A 20,017-nucleotide genomic window follows, 5' to 3' on the forward strand; every position below is an offset into this window, starting at 1 on the left:
AAAATGTATTTCTTACGATTTTTGGGGGGAAAATTAAGTTAACTGGATGATTGTAATTCATTATCATTACCTAAGCAGTGTCAGTGTGCATCAGGACAACAGCAGGTGGAGCTAAATAACTGACTTATTACAGTGACAAGATTTCACGGACATATCATTTGGCACTGATCTCTCTCTCAGTGGTCCAACATACTGAAACGTATAACTATGGGATCAAACATGTTTGAATAGTAAAATGAGACTCAACCAACACGGATCTTTGTCAGATTTTGCTGAGTATTCAGCATCTGGGCAATGTCATCCGACGTCTGGCAAGTGTTGGCAGCTTGAAGTGATGTTGATGTCTGGGTCCAGTGCAAGTGATTCTGGCCTGGCGAAAACCAGCCGTCTCATCCCGACTGCAAACGATAAGCAACAGCCAAATGTATTCGTTTACAGCTTCTGATTTGTAAATAATGTGGGGAAAACGCGCGCATCACAAGCTATTCTATTTCTTTGACTACACTGTTGCAACTGATTTGTCTGAAGCGTCCCTGAGAAGCATTCACATATCTGAACTGGAAGGCCAACATCAACGCTGTGTACAAGAAGGGGATGAGTCGACTCTTTTTCTTGAGGAAACTTAGATCCTTCAACGTGTGCAGCAAGATGTTGGAGATGTTCTATCAGTCTGTTGTGGCCAGCAGTGCACTTCACTTTGCTGTAGTCTGCTGGGGGAGCAGCATTGGAGCCGGAGACACCAACAGACTTAATAAACTGGTTAAGAAGGCCGGCTCCATCATCGGCTGCAATGTCGAAACAGGTGGTGGAGAGGAGGACACTGAAGAAACTAAAAAAACCTCTGCACAGTAGTGCAGAGGTTAAACCTCTGCACTACTGTTTATTTAGTTGATTTAATATTATTCTGTTATTCTATTCACTGTGTATATAGTGTGCATTTTTTTATATAACATCTTTACTCTATTATAATTGTATATATTGTGTATTGTGACATGTGTATTTTTTTTTTTTTATATATATAATATTAAGATTTTTATACCTGTAACCTATTGCTGCTCTGGAACCTATTGCTGCTTGTAACGAAATAATTTCCCCTCGCGGGATCAATAAAGTTACTATCTATCTATCTATCTATCTATCTATCTATCTATCTATCTATCTATCTATCTATCTATCTATCTATCTTTAATGCATGTTTTGCGGATACCACTCACGATACAAAACCGCTGCTTGACTTAACAAGACTGTGGAAACTAAACTCGCATAAACACGAACAAGTCACAGCACGAGAGATATCGCGGTTACATCAAACAAAACGAAGGCAAGCAGAGATCAGTACCCTGGAGTCAGATGTGTGCTCCGGCGCTCTCTCTTTGTCTCAAACACACATACAAAAACTCACACCGTACTAACTATGCCTCAGCAGCTTCCCAACTGCAACATCATATCACACCACATCATCGTTCTTCATGACTATACTGTATGTCAAGTAATAACAAAGGATCCACACATGCAAGCAAACAGCCTGTGCAAACGTCTGGAGTAGTGTGTGTTATTTGACACACACACACACACACACACACACACATGCTGGTACACATACTCATTCTCCCCACTACATACCAAACACTTACCTTGACCTAATACTGAATTTCCACTGGGTGTATGGGTGAGACAAGTCTTGTGTGCTTATCGTGCTCACAGGAAATTAATTACCATAGAAACACGTTTGTTTGGGTTTGTTGTTGGTTTGTGGCTTTGGTTAAAATTTAATAATGCTGCATTTTTTGCTACTTCCGCACATAGAACTCACATGTGTCTATCCGGTGTGCATTTAAACCACCAGCTAATGTTTGTTGGTGTGACTCTACCCAGCATATTCTTTAGAAATCAGAGAGGGAGGTCCATGCTGAATTATTTATATCTCATTGAGGCAATTCTCAACGCACTGAGCTGGTTGCCAGGGGTGTCTGTGGTCCCCAGCTGTTGACCCCATCACCCCCAGGAAACCCCATACTGTCCAACCACTGTTCTTACTGCGCAGTATGACAACAAACCAAACCATTACATCTTTATACCTTTTTCCCCTGCTGTTGCCTCACCACACCAACCATATGTCTCGCCGCAGTCAAATACAAATCTGTAGGTTATAGGAAACAGAATCAGTGTCATTAGCAGTATTACTAATGTTATGAAGTCATTGACCAAATTCATATCGGCTTTTATATCATATAAAACTTTACTGCATACAATGTTGTGGCAACAAGTTGTGGAGGGAGTTACTGGGAACTGTCTGAAAGCAATTCATGAGGCTCCAGTCAAGTTAAGTGGGTTCACATCCACTAATCTACTACTTTTCTCCTTCACTTTGTCTACCCTGTCTTTGTTTGGGATTCTGAAAGGGAGCCACTATAAACTCAGCTATCAAAAGACTTCCTTACTCAACTCTAAGCAAACATTTGGCTCTATTGCAAAACCACTATTGTAGAGCCTGTAAAGAAAACGGTTAAAATCATCCGAGTACCAGTTCTGCTTGCGTTTCTGTATGGTCACACGCCACCTCCACATCTGATCCTGTAACCTACCAGACTAACACACACTACACGCCCTCACTACCTGCTTCTCTTTCTCTCTCTCTCCCCCCCCCTCCCCTCCTTCTCTCAAAGTACAAGGGTAGCGTGAGCAAGAACAGAGTGCTTGCAGCCAGCAGCCCAGGACCGGTTGAAACCTGTATGGATTGCAACTGAGAAGACACTTCCTCCACCCAGTGCATCATCAACCAAATCCAGAAAGAGCTGGAAATGATGCATGGCTTCAGCACACAGGGTCCTATTGACTGTTGAGTTTCTCAATACCAATAATACAGATATACAGATATACAGATATACAGATAGATAGATAGATAGATAGATAGATAGATAGATAGATAGATAGATAGATAGATAGATAGATAGACAGATAGATATATAGATAGATACATAGATAGATAGATAGATAGATAGATAGATAGATAGATAGATAGATAGATAGATAGATAGATAGATAATATTAACAATGTTGAACAGTAACAGTTTAGCTTAACTGTAACAAACACAAGGCATCGTGTTAAATACGTCGCATGTGCACAAAAGGCAAATATGATAATTCTTAATTAGTGAGTAAAGTTATCTCAACACCATGATGCATGTGGTGTCTGCTACTCTGAAACAAAGGAGAAGCCTGTGCTGCGTTCACGTAACGCTGGGAAGAACTGAGACAGAAGAGCTCAGTCTTCAGTTGGTATTCCTGCAAAGCCCATTTTTTAATAGCATTCCCCTCGGGTTTTTGTTCTGAATTACATTTTATTTGTTCCACTTACTGAACTACTTAACTTACAGAAATGATGAGCATATACGCGGCAAGACCATTTTAGTGGTCTCATATGTGTTTACTTTCTGCTGGCAAGAAGAAGAAAAAAGAACAACGTTTCGATTTTTCCTCTATGGTTTGCGTAAGTGGGTATGTGACCGGATGTAGGCCCACGGTGTAGAGGGTCACAGCGGGGCTCACAATGTCGATAAAATGCGCACTTTCAGCTCTTCTTTCTTTCTTTTTTTTAGCTCATCAGGTTGGCTGTGTCGCTCCGTCCGTGTCACCTTTTCCCATACGGCCTGAATGCAACATCAGATAAGCCAGCAGGCCGCGTTCTCGGGAAGTTGCCGTAACGTCGTCCACCAATGAGAAGCACCCATAACACCCACAACGGCGGTCCGTGCGGCTCCATATTGGATCTGCCTTTTCTTAGAAATACATTGCGCCGGAGGTCTTTCTGCGCATATTGTCAAACATACGAGCCAGGCAGCCGGCTCTGCTTCCCGCGGGGGCTCAGGTATGAGGGATGTGGACGACGATAGGCGCTGTGTCACGGACAAACGTTCTCCAGTGCTTTGTTTTACGCGCCGGCGTCATTCCCACAGTTTATAACTGGGCTGAGAAATTAGGTTAGAGGCGCACCTGACGACCGGAGCGAAAAGTGGCATGCAGGCTGAGGAAGAAATAATTGGATTGAGATAACGCCGCACAGGCAGTAAGTATAGTTACCGTAACTATGTTGTGAATGTTTACTTTAAACCAACGCATATCCTTTTTGTTGTTGTTGTTGTTTTTAATTAATAATCAATAACCTGACTGATACTGTTTCTCCCCGCGTGGCCGAGTAGATAATGGTTTTCAGATAAGAAACTGGTTACCTGGTGTCTCAATTTCACATGTTTCAACAAGTCACCTGACCCGCTACACCAGATAACTTACTACCCAAGAACTCCCCACGTGAGCGATTCATCACCCGAACACAGACATGTCTTATTTCCTCTTGTCTGTGCTTGAAGTGGAAGACATAAGGGCCAGTACTTCCGTTATTCACATGTCAGCATCAGCACTCTCATTGCTACTCACTCCTGTCTGTTTGTTGTTTCGTTGAGCATGTTATACTGTGTCTGTCATAATTAGTTTGAGATTTTATGGTTATTATTATACTTGGGGCTTTGCATCTTTTATGGTCGGTCTATAATAATCCAACTGAAACGTTATAGGGTTATGGTGGTGTATTTGTATGTTTACCCATAGTGTTAATACTTAATTAAAGTGCTTCCCTGTGTTATTTGTAGCCTGTAGTATCGCTTTATGATATATTATAGGACGCATACAGCCTGGAATAAATCTGCCAGACGGGCAGGTATGCATGCACAGCTGAGTTTTACATTCAGAATTTCTATAGTAAATAAAAGACACTAGATATTGTTTTTTGGGGGGGTCCTCAACAAAGAAGATTTTAAGGTTTTTGACTTAAAACAATGCAATTGTACATCATTTTACACCAGTATTATTATCATATATAACAATCCAAAAAGCTTAAAGACAAACAAACAGTTAAAAATGTTGTTATTATTTACACATATCACAGTGTGTGAACATTTAACATTTAATTTTTCTATAAATATTTGCCCTGTAAAACTAGATTATGTAAATCAAAAGAACAGTTACAGAAAACGTACAAATTCGAAACAAAGTTAAGACGACAATATCACGTGAACATTGTATCGATGAATTACAGCACACCTTGTGTTTTACCCAGAGAACCTGATATGAAGAGGGCAGCAAACAATACCGGCAGCTTGAGATAAGTGCCGGCGCACAAGGAAAAAGTCACGGCGTGCCAAAGAGTTAAATGTCGAAGTGCCGGCCTCCTTCGAAGCACTGCCGACTTGTGGGAGAATAGTCTGCCCCACAGTGAATGAATAACAAATAAGCAATATAGCTTGTTCCCCACATGGCCAGTCTGTGACCAATTTCCTTGCTGTCTGGAGCCCAAACCTGGCTTCAACCTAGTTTACGCTAAATTGTTGCCGTCCTTAAACTCATAATCTATCTTAATGAAATAACACTTTACAGGCGGTGCAGTGGCTACTATCACATGGTGAGGTCAGTTGTATGCGGTCTGTACAGGGCGGCATTGTCAGAGGAGGGGGACTGTTCTGCCCCTGGGGGGGGGGGGGGGGGGGGGGGGGCACACACACACACACACACACACACACACACACTAAGCCTTTTCTTTTTCTTTTTCTTTTTTCATGTTTAGATGCGTTGCCTCTGCTAAGTGAGAAGAGACTTGGGGAGGGTTGATCATTATAAACCACCGTGGAGCCTCGATCGACTTTGTCACTGTTGCGATACACAGACATCACCTGCGCCGCTGTATTCTCCGGATAGATCATTAAGCGTGTAAAATATCATTCATTTAATTATTTACTTCCCCGACATGTCAAGATGCCTTCCGTAATGAAAAAAGCCCATTGTTGAACATCTGAGCACTAAAAGAAAACACCAAACATAACCCAATCTTTACAGTGACAACCATGTGTGCTGCTGTATAGCTGTGACCATAACAGACTGAGAGAAGACACGACTTTCAAGTTCCCCCAAAAACAAAAAGTTAACTAACTTGTTGTAGCCCAGCAGTAATAAGATGGGGCGATAAATGTGAAGACTGTACCCTGACTGGCACTTTCTTTTTTTAGGCTTATGCTGATATTTGAGAACAACTATATCAGATATCTATTTTTAAAAAATACTTACTCTTTTTTTTAATTATTTGGTCAAAAACAATTAACAATTTAGTTCTCAGTGCTTTTAAATGACATCAGACATTATCTTTGTTTATTTTTGCATATGTATTTTATATGTGATCAGGCGGCGTCAGGCGGTAGTGAAGACCCACTGAAATAGAAAATAATTGCACCACACCACCACGTCACATGCAACACATTAGTCTGTCAACCGATAGCAACGCTGCTTTGACTTTGTGAACAAAGTAGAAACAAAAATATTCTTTAATTCTTTATTTGCAGAATAAAAATTGCATCGCAAGACCTTTGTGACCTTTCGTTCGCGCTCGAGACGTCCATGATTAATATGCAGGAGCCATATGCTGCATATTATGTGCTTGTTTGGAGGCTGATGGATCTCAGTGATGAAGTGAAACTTAATTGATCTGAAATAAAGTTATTTTTAGCTGTGAGAAAGAATTTCGAGATATTAACATAAACAAATTTCTGCATTTTATATCGTGACTCTGTGTATATTTGTTTTTATCAAAACACGCTACGTATAGTTGGAATTTCTTCAAAACTATTGAAGCCTCAAAAAGATTATACTAAAAGAAAGATGGAGTTTAAAGTATTATCTTACACATTTAAAAAACAAAACATTTATATAAAGTTAAATGTAGATTTTCTTGCAAGCGATGTTCAGAACTACCTCCTCTTTGGAGGATGCAGTGCAATGTCTCCTCTGCCTCAGCGCACAGCGCAGTATGAAATATTGAACACGTGTTGCAGAACTACTGCTCTTCAGTGCAGGTCCCCGGGGTTTAAAGAAACGGCAAACTATCACGATGGACAGATCATTTACTCACTCCTAGAATCACATGAATCATGTTAATTGTGTTTGTGTGGATTAGAAGCAGTAGATGATGCAAGCAAACGTCCGCTATTTTAGAAAACACAGTGATTTACTAAATGACACCCGTGAGAGCCAAACGTCTCCGTGAGTCAGAACAGTTGGTAGACGTCCGCCCACATCGAAGGACTCCGCTCTGTTCCAGCAACAGCGTGTTAAAATAAGTCCAGAATCGAGCACAATCTGGACCCTGCGCTTTGAACATCGTGGAAAAACGTTGCTGAATGAAACTACACTGCCACGTGAGCGCTGAATGTAGCACACCAACGTGAAATGATGGAGAACACGAGCACTCAGCGGCGCAGTCACAGTTACACATTCACACCTTGTACAGCTGGGGGGGGGGGGGGGTAAATGTGTTTCTAGCTCTCCACTTTTAACAACCTGCTATCGATTTGACCTAGAAAGCTTCAACTTCCTGTGTAGGTTTAGGCTCTAGAAACTCGTGTTATTTCTGAATTTTCCGTTTTTTTTGTTTTTGTTTGTGTTCAGACTTTGTGATCAGAGGGTGTTAGGGCAGCAATTTGTTTCCCTTTATAGATTAATTTATTGATTTATCTTCTTGGAATAATTGTTTGTGATATAAAATGTCAAATTGTGAAATATTTCCATCACAGTTTTGAAGGTTGTGTCTTCAGATGTCATGTTTTATCTGATACACAGTCCAAAACCCAAAGCCGTTCGGTTTACAATGACAGATTTCACCTCACATTGCAGAAACTGGGACAAGAGCATGTTTGGAATATGAAAATAGTCGCCACTTAATTTTCTGTTGATCAACTTATTGATTAATCAAATATTGGTTTCATCTCTAATTCGTTTTTCTTACATGCTGACATTGAAACGACCAGAGTATATTAACAGACTTCTCCTCTATTCGTTGCAGTGATGTTCACACTCGCTGAGGTTGCATCCTTGAATGACATCCAGCCGACGTACCGCATCCTGAAGCCATGGTGGGACGTCTTCATGGACTACCTGGGGCTGGTCATGCTCATGCTGGCCATATTCGCCATGACCATGCAGATCACCAAGGACCAGGTGGCCTGCCTTCCGTGTCTGGAGGACCCGGAGGACCCCTCGGGTGCTAAGCCTAACTCGTTCACGCATCAGAACGCACAGAAAACAGCCTCATCCGCAGCCACCGTGGCAACCCCCCTCCCCCTCGTCACTAAGGACTTACCAGACGAAGTTGCCCATGAAATCCATGTCACGCATCAACACACCGCTGTGTTCGCAGAGAATTACATCAATCAACCTCAACCGACAGGGGTCAGGACCAACCTGGACTATCAACAATATATCTTCATCAACCAAATATGTTACCATGTTGCCTTGCCCTGGTATTCCAAGTACTTTCCTTACCTCACACTCATCCACACCATTGTTCTCATGGTCAGTAGCAACTTCTGGTTCAAGTACCCCAAAACGAGCTCAAAGATTGAGCATTTTGTTTCGATTCTAGGTAGATGCTTTGAGTCTCCCTGGACCACGAAGGCTTTGTCTGAAACGGCGTGTGAGGACTCTGAGGAGAACAAACAGCGGTTGACCGGCACCTCCAGTGCACCCAAGCAGGTTTCTTTAGAGGGGAAGGACGAAGGCACAAACGTCAACTCGTCCACACCCATGCTCGGGGTGAAGTTCTCTGCAGATAAGCCCATCGCAGAGGTACCAAGTAGTATGACAATCCTGGACAAGAAAGACGGGGAGCAGGCCAAAGCCCTGTTTGAGAAAGTGAGAAAATTCCGAGCTCACGTGGAGGACAGTGATTTCATCTACAAGCTTTATGTAGCGCAGACCGTTGTCAAAACCGTCAAGTTTATTTTGATTCTATCCTACACTTCAACCTTTTTGGCGAAAATCAATTTCAAGCATGATTGTGAACCCGATATTAAACAGCTAACCGGGTACAGGAAGTTCTTCTGTACGCACAACATGGCTTTCATGCTGAACAAGCTGCTCATTAGCTACATGGCTTTGATTCTGATCTACGGGATGGCTTGCTTGTACTCCCTCTTCTGGGTGTTTCGACGGCCTCTGAAAGAGTACTCATTCGAGAAAGTCCGGGAGGAGAGCAGCTTTAGCGACATTCCTGATGTCAAAAATGACTTTGCATTCCTCTTACACATGGTTGACCAGTATGACCAACTCTACTCCAAACGCTTTGGGGTCTTCTTGTCTGAGGTCAGTGAAAACAAGCTTAGGGAGATCAGCCTCAATCACGAGTGGACCTTTGAAAAACTCAGGCAGCTTGTGACCCGTAACGCACTGGACCAGCAGGAGCTGCACCTCTTCATGCTCTCTGGACTTCCGAATGCAGTGTTTGACCTCACGGAATTGGAAGTGCTGAAACTGGAGCTGATTCCCGAGGTGAGGTTTTCGGCAAAGGTCTCCCAAATGACCAGCCTGCTGGAGCTGCATCTCTGCCACTGTCCGGCCAAAGTAGAGCAAACGGGGTTTGCGTTCCTCCGTGACCATCTTCGCTGCCTTCATGTCAAGTTCACTGACGTTGCTGAGATCCCGGGATGGGTGTACTTGCTGAGGAGTTTAAGGGAACTTAACCTCATTGGCAACTTGAGCTCAGAAAATAACAAAATGATTGGTCTGGAGTCCATGCGAGATTTGAGGCATTTAAAGACATTGTGCTTGAAGAGCAACCTCACAAAAATGCCTACAAACATCACAGAGCTGTCGCCACATCTGATAAAGCTCGTAGTGCACAACGATGGTACAAAGCTGATGGTACTAAATAGTCTGAAAAAAATGACAAATCTAATTGAACTGGAGCTGCACACCTGCGAACTGGAGAGGATTCCCCACGCTATTTTCAGCCTGACCAACTTGCAGGAACTCGACCTGAAATCGAACAACATCCGAACTATCGAGGAGATCATCAGCTTCCAGCATCTCAAGAGGCTGACGTGTCTTAAACTGTGGCACAACAAAATCATCACCATCCCATCCTCCATTGGCCAGGTCAAGTCTCTGGAGGCTCTCCACCTCTCTCACAATAAACTGGAGTCCCTGCCTCCGGCCCTGTTCACTCTCCCTAAACTGCGGTACCTGGACCTGGGCCACAACTCCATCTCAGTGATCCCTCCAGATGTGGGTCTCCTCCACAATCTGCAGCACCTCGCCATCAACTCCAACAAGCTGGAGGCGCTGCCCAAGCCTCTGTTCAGATGCACCAAGCTCAAGGCGCTGTGTCTGGGGAACAATGCGCTCACCGTGCTGCCGGAGACTGTGGGTCAACTGGTCCAGCTCACTCAGCTGGAGCTGAGGGGAAACTGTCTGGACAGACTGCCCGTCCAGCTGGGAAACTGCCGCCTGCTGCGCAAAAGCGGCGTGGTTGTGGAGGACCATCTCTTCGACGCACTGCCTGTGGAAGTGAAGGAGAACTTCAGCCGAGAGACCAACTTCACGAGTGGCTTATAGCACAAAAAGCACGACTCGCGGTTCACAAGGTCATGACGAGCCTGCATAACGGATGTAAGAGGAGACTCCTTATTATTATAATATCCATAAAAAATGAATGCGTTTTCTTGATTATTTTTAATGAGTTTGTCTAACTTGCTTGCGTATTAAAAATGGTACCGATAGTTTTACTTGTTGCTGAGTATGTAATTCAGCGACTCTTTGGCATTTAGGCTTTTCATAGCTTTGAGTAATAAAACATTAGAAATCTAGCTTCTCTATGTAATACTCTATAGACCAAAACTGTTTGCTCCAATGACACAGTATGTAGATTTTCCATTATTGTTTGTACTCAGGTATAATTGTAACCATGGGGAACAATCTGTTTTGCCTTAACTGCTGCTTTTTTTTTTTTTTCTTTTCTTTTTTCTTTTTTTTTTACAGTGAGGGCTTTCACAAACACAAGGCCAAAAATGAATATTTAATGTTTTCCTGTCAGTTTTTCATACATACACTATCCACAGAGCAATTTCTACATGTTATAGAAGAGGACACAATGCAACACTTCTTTCTCAGTAGCTTTAACTTTTGTTTCAATCGTGTAACCTTTATGTTTCTCAATGTCTTGTAGCCAAAGGAACGAGTTTAGAGTTGAAAACTCAGGTGGAGACGAAGCACCGGAAACGAACCTTTACCTTCCTGTTGTAGAGATTGTATACTAAGGCCTTTAGTAATTAATTTGCACATTGAAAACATATTGATTTAAAGATCTGTGAATGTCCTTTGTGATAACATGTCCCCAGACCAACGTGAGCTGATAAAAGGGAACTCTTTTTAATCATGCTTTGGAGTTTGAAATGTGTAATAAAACCGGTAGGACTGATTGTTTAACATGTCAAAACTGAACAATGACGACACATCTGCCTTCATTCTTCTCAATGTATTTCTATGTAGGCCTATATATATATATATATTTATATATATATATATATATTTATATATATATATTTATATATATATATTTATATATATATATTTATATATATATTTATATATATATATATATATATATATATACACAGTATGTGTTCTTCAGAGCTGCTGTACCACCTTTGTGATCCTACGCTCAAAGTTCACAGCTTTATGGCACAATAAAACACGATTTTAGATGAATGTCTAATCATTATTCGTGCACTTCAGACGCACTCCACAAAACACTCGAGCTGCGTTAAGAATCGCATACTTTTGTCTTTTTACTTCAGTACATACTGCAGACGCTCGTGCGCAGTACGCACGGTTGAACGCAGTATGCATTCAATTGTGGACATTCTACTTCGTTATAACATGGCACCCTGTCACCTTCTTGCTCAATTTATCTGCTGCACAGGAGGATTGTGGGTCAGAATAGCTAGAAAAAGCATGCTGGCTTGCAAACTGCAAAATGTGACCGGATGCAGAAGGAAATCCTGTTATTTTTAGAATACTGCATTTGACATACTATGTATCGGGACATGCTAAATAGTATGGTAGTGTTGTTATTGGAGCGCACAGTATGCTGCAATGACAAGTGAATGAGCCATGGACCATTTGTCCATGTCATCAAGAGACAGATAGTGGGACCAGGTTACACTGACCTCAGTGACCCACTAGGAAGACGATGATCCCAACCTGCTAATTCTACAGTGAGACACCTAAACGCTCTATAAACTCAAGCAAATGAGTCCACAGGATGTGTTTCCAGCTGATAGTAAAGAAGCTGAAGTCTTTGTCTTGACACATCTTCTGGTTTATTAGGCTTAACCCACATAATCCATAATCTTTTTCACCTGTTGTCTAATGGTAATATGATGAAGACAGATGTCTTGTGTTCATCCACCCATATGATCCTACAGACGATATGTCCAAAGTATAATTCCCATCAGACCAGTCCGTTCTGCTGTACATGGGTTGGCTTTTACTGGGAACCCGATGACTCTCTGCTAACCAGTAGTATTTTTTTTTTTGAGTGAGCGAGGGACTCCTGGTGAGGAGGAAACAATAGCTTCACTGTTTCTGTTCTTCATCTAGTCAAGGTCATAGAGTCATTGCATGGCATGCATGTATGTAGCCTTCTGTTCAACAGTCTAATTGATGGCCTTGCGGTCCAAGTAAGGGAACTTGCCTGAGAAATGACACCATGGCGTAACTGTCCTTGAGGTACCCTACCCTGGCTTTTAAAGGCGTCAGCACATACTGCTGCTCATACTGTTGTGCTCATTCACTTTGTTGAGAGTAAATAACCTTTGAGCAAATGCCGCTCTCCTCTGCAGGCCGTGTTCTGTATTGAAATATACTTTCAGACGTTTGTCACGGATTTCAAAATAAGGGTGCATTCTTTCCCCATTGTGAAGTCACTATAAACACTGTAGCATAGTATAACCGAGCATGTATCATACTAACGTGATTTGCAATGGCTTCCAAAGATGTGTCAGTGTCAGGAAAAATCATAATGTTTATGTAATCCATGACCTGGATAAATCTGGGAGTTCAGAAATGAGATGCGAGCCACTACTGACCCTTAATTTGTGGTAATTTAGTGAAACCACAAATATAATTAGGGATATACAGGATGCAAATTAGGACACAGGTAGACAAGACGGACTAATGCAGGGCCACGTTAAGGCTGTGATCATATGATATTGTACTTTAGTGGTACATAGTTCCATAGTTAAAAAAGTTTAACCAACAGACACACACACACACACACACACACACACACACACACACACACATATATACTCTGGGGCCTTTTAGGCCTCCTTCAGGAACCTGAGAGGCCTCCAACTTGTCAACTGGTTGGTGCTATTTTAATGATTGTGTGCGTATATGTAGGTCTTTCGTACAGAAAAAAAAACTGTACCTGATGCAGAAAGACTAATTCAAATCTGGTTCAATAGCGGCCCTGCAGCTAATTCAGCCGTTCAGGACATTTAACACACAGGTGCTCGTGTCTGGATCAGTTAAAACCAGCACAGAGGCAGGTCCGTCATGCATTGCCTTGTGCTGCCATCTGTCGGGAGATGCCGTTTGTTGGATAACCCAGCAGTTTGTAGGTGAACCCAGCTTCACATCTTGTAACGTGATATGTTATCTGCTCCCGCAAAGCAACCACATAATGAATCTTCAGGACAACCTTCCGTTAAACCCTTTAGCAATACCCAAAGGAGGAGCTCCAGTATACACACAACAGTCGCATGGAAGGTAACGTAACGTTAACGAATGTGTTGAACGTTTCATTTATTTGAGAAAGTTTCACATTTAATTAAAAACGTCGAGCATAAGCGCCTGTTGTGTTTAGTTCCCAGGTCTGACGATGTGTTTTTGTTCATCATGAGACTTAACTGCCTCACGTTATTTGCAATGAGGCTACTAGTTTAGCTATACGTAGCCAAAGCTAACAGCACAACATGCTAACTTTGCTCGCCTGGTGTTCTTGATGTTAGTATTCATGTTCAGTGGTTTCAGCTGGGTTTTTTTTGGGGTGTTTTTTTTTCCTGTGATGAACAGAATACCCCGGGACTTCAAAGAGGCAATGCTACACATCCCAGTGAAGCTAGCATACCACACACACGACAGTGTGTCTGACATGGCTGCTAAGACACGACCAGCCCAGAAACGTGCAGGTAACTGAGGCACACCTAGAAACAGGCTCTCAGGATTACATTACGAGGCCGTACCAGAGGTTCAGCGTGGCTAATCTCATTTACCTCAAATTGCTTTGGATTTAACAGTACAACTAAGAAATTTAACAAATCATGCTGCTGTGTTGTTTACTGTTATCACCTGATTTGATTCATTTCTGTGTGAAAATTCTTTCAGAGACAGTAATTTATCACAATTAATTGATCTTTTGTTCATATATTTGGGCAATTTTAGCCTTTTTTTTATTAGAGAGTTGCTTGTAGATAGATTGGGATCGCCGTGCAACAAACTGAGTGCCTTGCCCCTTAAACCATGTCTGTCGTCGAAAAGATAAATACAATGCATCTTTCTCCAAAATTAAGTGTGCACCATGACAGCATTAGCATGCAATAACAATGTAAAGCTGGCCAAAATTAATGCAGATTTTACTTGGATGGATTTCTTAACTGCTGATCGATTTTTGATTCCATACAGAAATCCATTGAAACCAATCTCTGCTTGAAACTGTCGGAGAAGATGTCTTGAGATTCCTTTTCCAAGTCATCATTTGGGATTATTGTGTTAATTCTTGTCCCAGTAACTAATAAAAGTCAACGGAAATGAACCAAACACAGCTTGCTTTAGCTGTATGTATATTTAACTGTACTCCTTCTGATCTGACCAGTCTGTCAAAATATATGATTTGTTGTCTCCATTGTTATTTACAGTGAAACGTGATGATAAATGGAGGTCTTCATTCAAACCATTAGGAAAACAAGATGACTCTCTGGACAAAGACACTGACAGTCCACAAAGGTAAGCCAGTCACTGATGTCTGGAGTATACTGACACAGGGCCTTTCTCATTTCTCGATTTCCTGCCGCCTCGTTCCTCGATCCTTCGGTTTGTGACCTGGAAATCACTCTCAGTGCTACATCTTGAAGGATGTCCCAATTCCTTAAAATACATCTTGAGGAGCAAGGAGGCATGTCGGAAGAGCCGTAAGCGAGGAAACACCTTTTGCAGAAGTCTTTTTGGCACCCGTGGCGAATGAAGGAGGCATGACGCACAGCTGGACTGATGTCAAACCATGGCGGGACTCAAATGACTATATCAATAACAACATTCTCTTGCATTCAGTACTAATTTGCTCTATTTCATATTATCATATAGATAGACAGGACTGTGTGTGTGTCTCTCTCTCTCTCTCTCTCTCTCTCTCTCTCTCTCTCTCTCTCTCTCTCTCTCTCTCTCTCTCTCTCTCTCTCTCTCTCTCTCTCTCTCTCTCTCACATATATCACTCTTAATTTGTACAGTACTTTTCATACAAAGTAAATGTATGAAAAACATACATTATTGTCACATTATGCAACTTTTTGAATTAATAGTAAATATTGTCATGAACACTGCTATGCTCAACTGTACAGACTGTAGGATACAGTGGTATAACAAAAACAAAGAGCAGCTGATGCAGCTGTGCCACACGACATATTTAATCGTAGCTTTTAAAATGACGGCCGTCTCATTTTTTTTAAATGCGTCTCTTCCCATGCCTCCTCAGCTCGCATCTCCCATGGGAAGCACTAGGACGGCAAGGAAAGGAATCGAGGATGCACAAACTGGGAAATGAGAACGGCCTAAAGTGTCAGGTAGAGACTAACGTCTCCTGTCTGCACAATCTGGGACGTCCCACATTTGAGCCTTTTTAACTTTTGTCTTGTAGTGAGTTGCGCTGAAATATGGGCTGTCTGAAGGTGACCTCGTTATGTATTATTCCAGGTGGCACCTTGAGGTAAAAGTGCAAGTGGCAGGAAAGAAGCAGTGGATCAGTGTGAGCTTAAAAAGATGGACACAATTCACTAAATGTGCACAGCCTCTTCTGAGTTATATGTTATTCCAGAAATGTAAGCATTAAGTGGTTATTGGTATCATCCCTGTTATGAATGATCTATGTAATAGTAAATTGCATGACAGACAGACAGACAGACAGACAGACTAATCCCTCATCTGTCTCCCTCAGGGTTGAAATTTATGATCCTTACGACCCTCTCTCGTCAGACTCTGAGCACGAAATGCTACACGCCCAAAACCACAACAAATCCCCTACCGATGAGGATTACGACCTGGGTTCGTCTCCAAGCGGAGGCTTCCGTAAAAAACGCCGCTGGGGGTCGTGCTACTCCGAGTCCGTGAGCCACCCCCCCGACAGACAAGACTTTAGCCCTGAAACCAGCCCCACCCAGAGTGAAGGTCTCAGTCCTGGCCATGGACCGCCTGAACAACAGGCTCATAGCCTCAACACCGAATCTCTTGATCAGACGGGTTATGACTCCGTAAGCAGACCTCTGGACCACAGGGTGTGCAGCCCTGACGGGCTTATTCACGCCTCCTCCGCCCAACAGTTTCCTGCATGTTATGGAGGACAGAGGGTCGACGGGGAGGAGAGGATAATAATCCCAGAATACGAAAGAGAGGTATCACCAATGAGACTGATTGTTTTCTGAATTACAATATTTATACAGTTTGCATTCTGTGGTTACATTTCATTTTGAGATGTAGACTAATACAGGATGCTGGCTCTGTTTGTTGTACTCCGTTATTCATTTGAAACTAATACTAATTAAAGCCTGTTGTCTCCTTTTTGTAGATGAACACTACTGTTAGATTATCCCCACCCAGGTTACAGCGGGGCGATCGACAGTTGAAATACTTAAGAACAGGTAAACTGGTGTTACGTCTCACCATTTCAAATGTAATATAGTAGAAGTTAATATAAATATAGGAGAAACATTGCATTCATTTCAGCGTCTTGAGAGTATTTTTCGGAAAACCAAAGAATCGTTTTTGAACGAGCAAAGCAGTGCTTCATATGTATTTCCTCTGCGAGCCTAATAATAATTCTGTGTTTAATATTGTTCTACAGGATGGGACCACGTCTCACCTTCCACAGAGGATCCAAGAACCAGGAACATAAATATAATAATGGACAAGTAAGAACCAAAGGCTTGTGATTGTTGTAAAGATGTTACATGTGGAGTAACCGGCCATAGAGACAACAAAGACAACCATGTTCACGTTTTCATCACGTTTCATATCGTCCTCTGATACAGTTGGGCTACGATCGAGCAGGACTGACTTGCGGCACAAACGTAGAGCCTCAACCAATACAGATGGATGTCACACTTCACTGCTCGCTTGCACAGAAGCCAAAGTCAGTCCCAGTAGCTCGGTGTGCAGCATCAGCTGTCGCTGCGGTTGCAGTCCTGAGATTATCAGGATTTATCACAAGCATGTTGTCGAGGAGAAGGAATCCGCACAACCGTGTTCCTATGCTGCTGGGCTAGTGATTAGCTGTCATCAGCTAAAATGTTAATCCTATTGCCAGATTGAATGAACTAGTTGTAAATCTAATATGTCAGTCGCAGAGAGAGAGAGAGAGAGAGAGAGAGAGAGAGAGAGAGAGAGAGAGAGAGAGAGAGAGAGAGAGAGAGAGAGAGAGAGAGAGAGAGAGAGAGAGAGAGAGAGAGAGACACAGACAGACAGACAGACAGACAGACAGACAGACAGACAGACAGACAGACAGACAGACAGACAGACAGACAGACAACTCTGCAACCAAGCGCCACTTCTGATCAATTCCCGTTTGGTCAATGTGAGTTTGTTTAAATACAGCTTTATAACCTGATATGGATGTTTTTAACGTAACTAATTTAGGAATCTTTTGGTTGTTGGTCTTACAAACTGTTGTCACTTTAAACTTGTATGGTGACTTATAAGTCTACTGGAGATATGTCATGCTTATTTTCAGGTTCATACCTGTAATTTGGGGTTTCATGTTTACATGGAAAAAGCCCAGTTTTGCTAGTTTTGTTTACCAGTCTTCTGCATCTGTGCTGTCGCCGTCTTCACAGCATCTAGAGACTCACCAGTGAGTCAACTACGAGGAGTTTAGCAGCACTTGTGTAGCACAGACCTCACGACCTTATGGAAGTCCTGACTGCTCACTTAAAGTCATTACATTACATTACATGACAGTCATTTAGCAGACGCTTTTATCCAAAGCGACTTACAATTCAGTATCTATCTACACACCGTAGACGCAGCTACGGGAGCAGTTTTGGGGTTAAGTGTCTTGCTCAAGGACACATTGACATGAGACTAGTGGAGCAGGAGCCGGGGATCGAACCGACGACCCTCTGATTGCAAGACAGCCCTGCTCTCCACTTCGCCACGGTCACCCCAAAGGCACAGTTTCTGAGTACGGGCCGTGTTGCATTTCTCCGTGGATTGAGCATTTTACCGACATTCACAGTGTTTACATAGCACCTAGACCTGCTTTATAATCAAGAAGACAATATGGGACCTTTTTTTTTTTTTTTTAAATGTTCTGCAACACGTCATGTTTTCCTTTCAGGAGACCCATCACTTGTGACCTTTGTGATGTCGAGTTAGCCAACGGTGGGGAGCTGGAGGATCACTTGGAGAGCAAGAGCCACTGGGACACCCTGGAGCACATCCAGCAGCAGAATAATTATGATGATCTGGCTATAGCCTTCCTGCAGGTACATAATGTGGTTAAATACTGTACATCCTGTTGACGATTCCTGGGTCGAATCCCCAATCTGTGCAGTATTGTCCTACTTCTTCCAAATGGTTTATCTATCTATCTATCTATCTATCTATCTATCTATCTCTATATATATCATAGAAACAAACAAATGTTGGTGTATTGGTGCTCCTTGGTTGGTGATGGAAGTCTTTTTTTTTTTTTTTATATCTATAGGAAGTCATGCAGTATAAAAGCCATCAGTGCAGCCGAGCCATAGCGGATGGTGCACTTCAAGGTAAATGTCTTTTTTAAAAATTGGGAAAGATGCACGCCGTCTCGTTCCAGTATTTTCTATTGGAGACGAGCGAAGCCTAAATACAGCCTGAACTTTTGTTTTTCGTCAGCTCTGGAGGAAAATGACCACATGACAAAGATTGAAATGTTCCACTGTGCAGCTTGCAGCGCCTTCGTATCCACGTCTGCGTCCTCGGTGCACACCCACATCACTTCTCAGAAACACCTGGACAACATAAAGGTAACGCTGCTGTAAAGGAGCATAATGCATTCTTTTTTTTTTGTTTTGTTTATTCAACATTGGCCCGAGAAGGGATGAGTTCTAGAGAATCCGATTTGTGACGCTGATTGATTTCCTGAAGGAGTTTCAAGTGCAGCAGAGACGTTCTTGCCTCGACAAAGCAGAAACCATGATGAAGGAGCTGAAGCCTCAGTTTGAACACTTCCTGAAGGTATTTTTGCAAGAATGTAAACATTTCAAACACAGTACAACTAATGGCATCATGGAAAAATGAACAGAAAGAACAGAGCCTGGAGAAACAGGAAGGAAAGTTCTCGGTAAATATTTCCCTCAATTAAGAATTTGCACACGCAGAATACTTATTTAATTTAGTAGATCATTCTCTTACTTAATATTTCTTGCATTACTTTATTCATTTCCTGAAGTAAATAGCAGCATTATCACTTTCATTACATTTGTGTACATGGCACTAGGGACTGCTTGGATACAATTCAGTTTTATTTTGTATTTAATACACTTTATGATTAGCAACACTAGCAAATAGAACCCACCAAGGCTTCTAGTATGTATTATTAAAATGGACGGCATTTGGACTACATCACACTCAAGATTCAGCGATCAGATTTCTCAGTGATTTCTCTTCTTTCAGGGTGGCAGCCCATTTGAATGATGGAAATCGTTGGAAGACTCCAAAATACTGATTTTTAAACATCAATCACAGCCACACATGAACGCTGCAGCGCCACTAATGTACAGTATATTGCTATAAGAAATTATGTTGATCGTGTCCAAATAAAATGGAGGCATCTTGAATAAAGGTTTGTTCACACATTATGGATTTTCTTGTATCTTTGTACACAGTC

The 20,017-nt window shown here is 42.1% G+C and overlaps 2 protein-coding genes across 7 annotated transcripts; both read left to right on the forward strand.

The window, feature by feature from the left end:
• Nucleotides 1-3,775: 3,775 nt before the first annotated feature.
• lrrc8da (leucine rich repeat containing 8 VRAC subunit Da) lies at nt 3,776-11,565 on the forward strand. The gene is made up of 2 exons (XM_068701598.1): nt 3,776-4,066; nt 7,883-11,565. Coding segments are annotated over exons 1-2 (2,550 nt in total). The 5' UTR covers nt 3,776-4,065; the 3' UTR covers nt 10,432-11,565.
• Nucleotides 11,566-13,438: 1,873 nt separating this feature from the next.
• On the forward strand, nt 13,439-19,985 carry LOC137892484 (DBIRD complex subunit ZNF326-like). 6 transcript variants are annotated; one of them, XM_068737649.1, is made up of 11 exons: nt 13,439-13,650; nt 13,957-14,072; nt 14,799-14,886; nt 16,091-16,544; nt 16,718-16,790; nt 16,994-17,060; nt 18,485-18,632; nt 18,854-18,914; nt 19,024-19,154; nt 19,276-19,365; nt 19,804-19,985. In XM_068737649.1, the coding sequence occupies exons 1-11, from the start codon at nt 13,565-13,567 to the stop codon at nt 19,822-19,824; spliced, it is 1,335 nt and encodes a 444-aa protein (XP_068593750.1). In that variant the 5' UTR covers nt 13,439-13,564; the 3' UTR covers nt 19,825-19,985. The 6 variants fall into 6 exon arrangements, with proteins under 6 accessions (XP_068593750.1, XP_068593755.1, XP_068593753.1 ...); XM_068737652.1 differs by lacking the exons at nt 13,439-13,650; nt 13,957-14,072 and adding exons at nt 15,632-15,719; nt 15,850-15,974; XM_068737654.1 differs by lacking the exon at nt 13,439-13,650 and having other exon boundaries at nt 13,982-14,072; nt 16,129-16,544.
• The last annotated feature ends 32 nt before the right edge of the window (nt 19,986-20,017 follow it).

The sequence above is a fragment of the Cebidichthys violaceus genome, unplaced genomic scaffold (genome assembly GCF_023349555.1).
Source record: "Cebidichthys violaceus isolate CVI_PGR_0920_01 unplaced genomic scaffold, fCebVio1.0.p SCAF_8, whole genome shotgun sequence".
Classification (NCBI taxonomy): Eukaryota; Metazoa; Chordata; class Actinopteri; order Perciformes; family Stichaeidae; genus Cebidichthys; species Cebidichthys violaceus.

What these genes read in the sequence shown, in the direction of transcription:
- LOC137892484 (XM_068737649.1), top strand. Translation starts at nt 13,565, where the DNA reads ATGAATCTTCAGGACAACCTTCCGTTAAACCCTTTAGCAATACCCAAA. An exon ending in ACCAGCCCAGAAACGTGCAG is followed by an intron (nt 14,073 to 14,798) that starts GTAACTGAGGCA and finishes TGTTATTTACAG; the next exon opens with TGAAACGTGATGATAAATGG. An exon ending in GTTGAAATACTTAAGAACAG is followed by an intron (nt 16,791 to 16,993) that starts GTAAACTGGTGT and finishes ATTGTTCTACAG; the next exon opens with GATGGGACCACGTCTCACCT.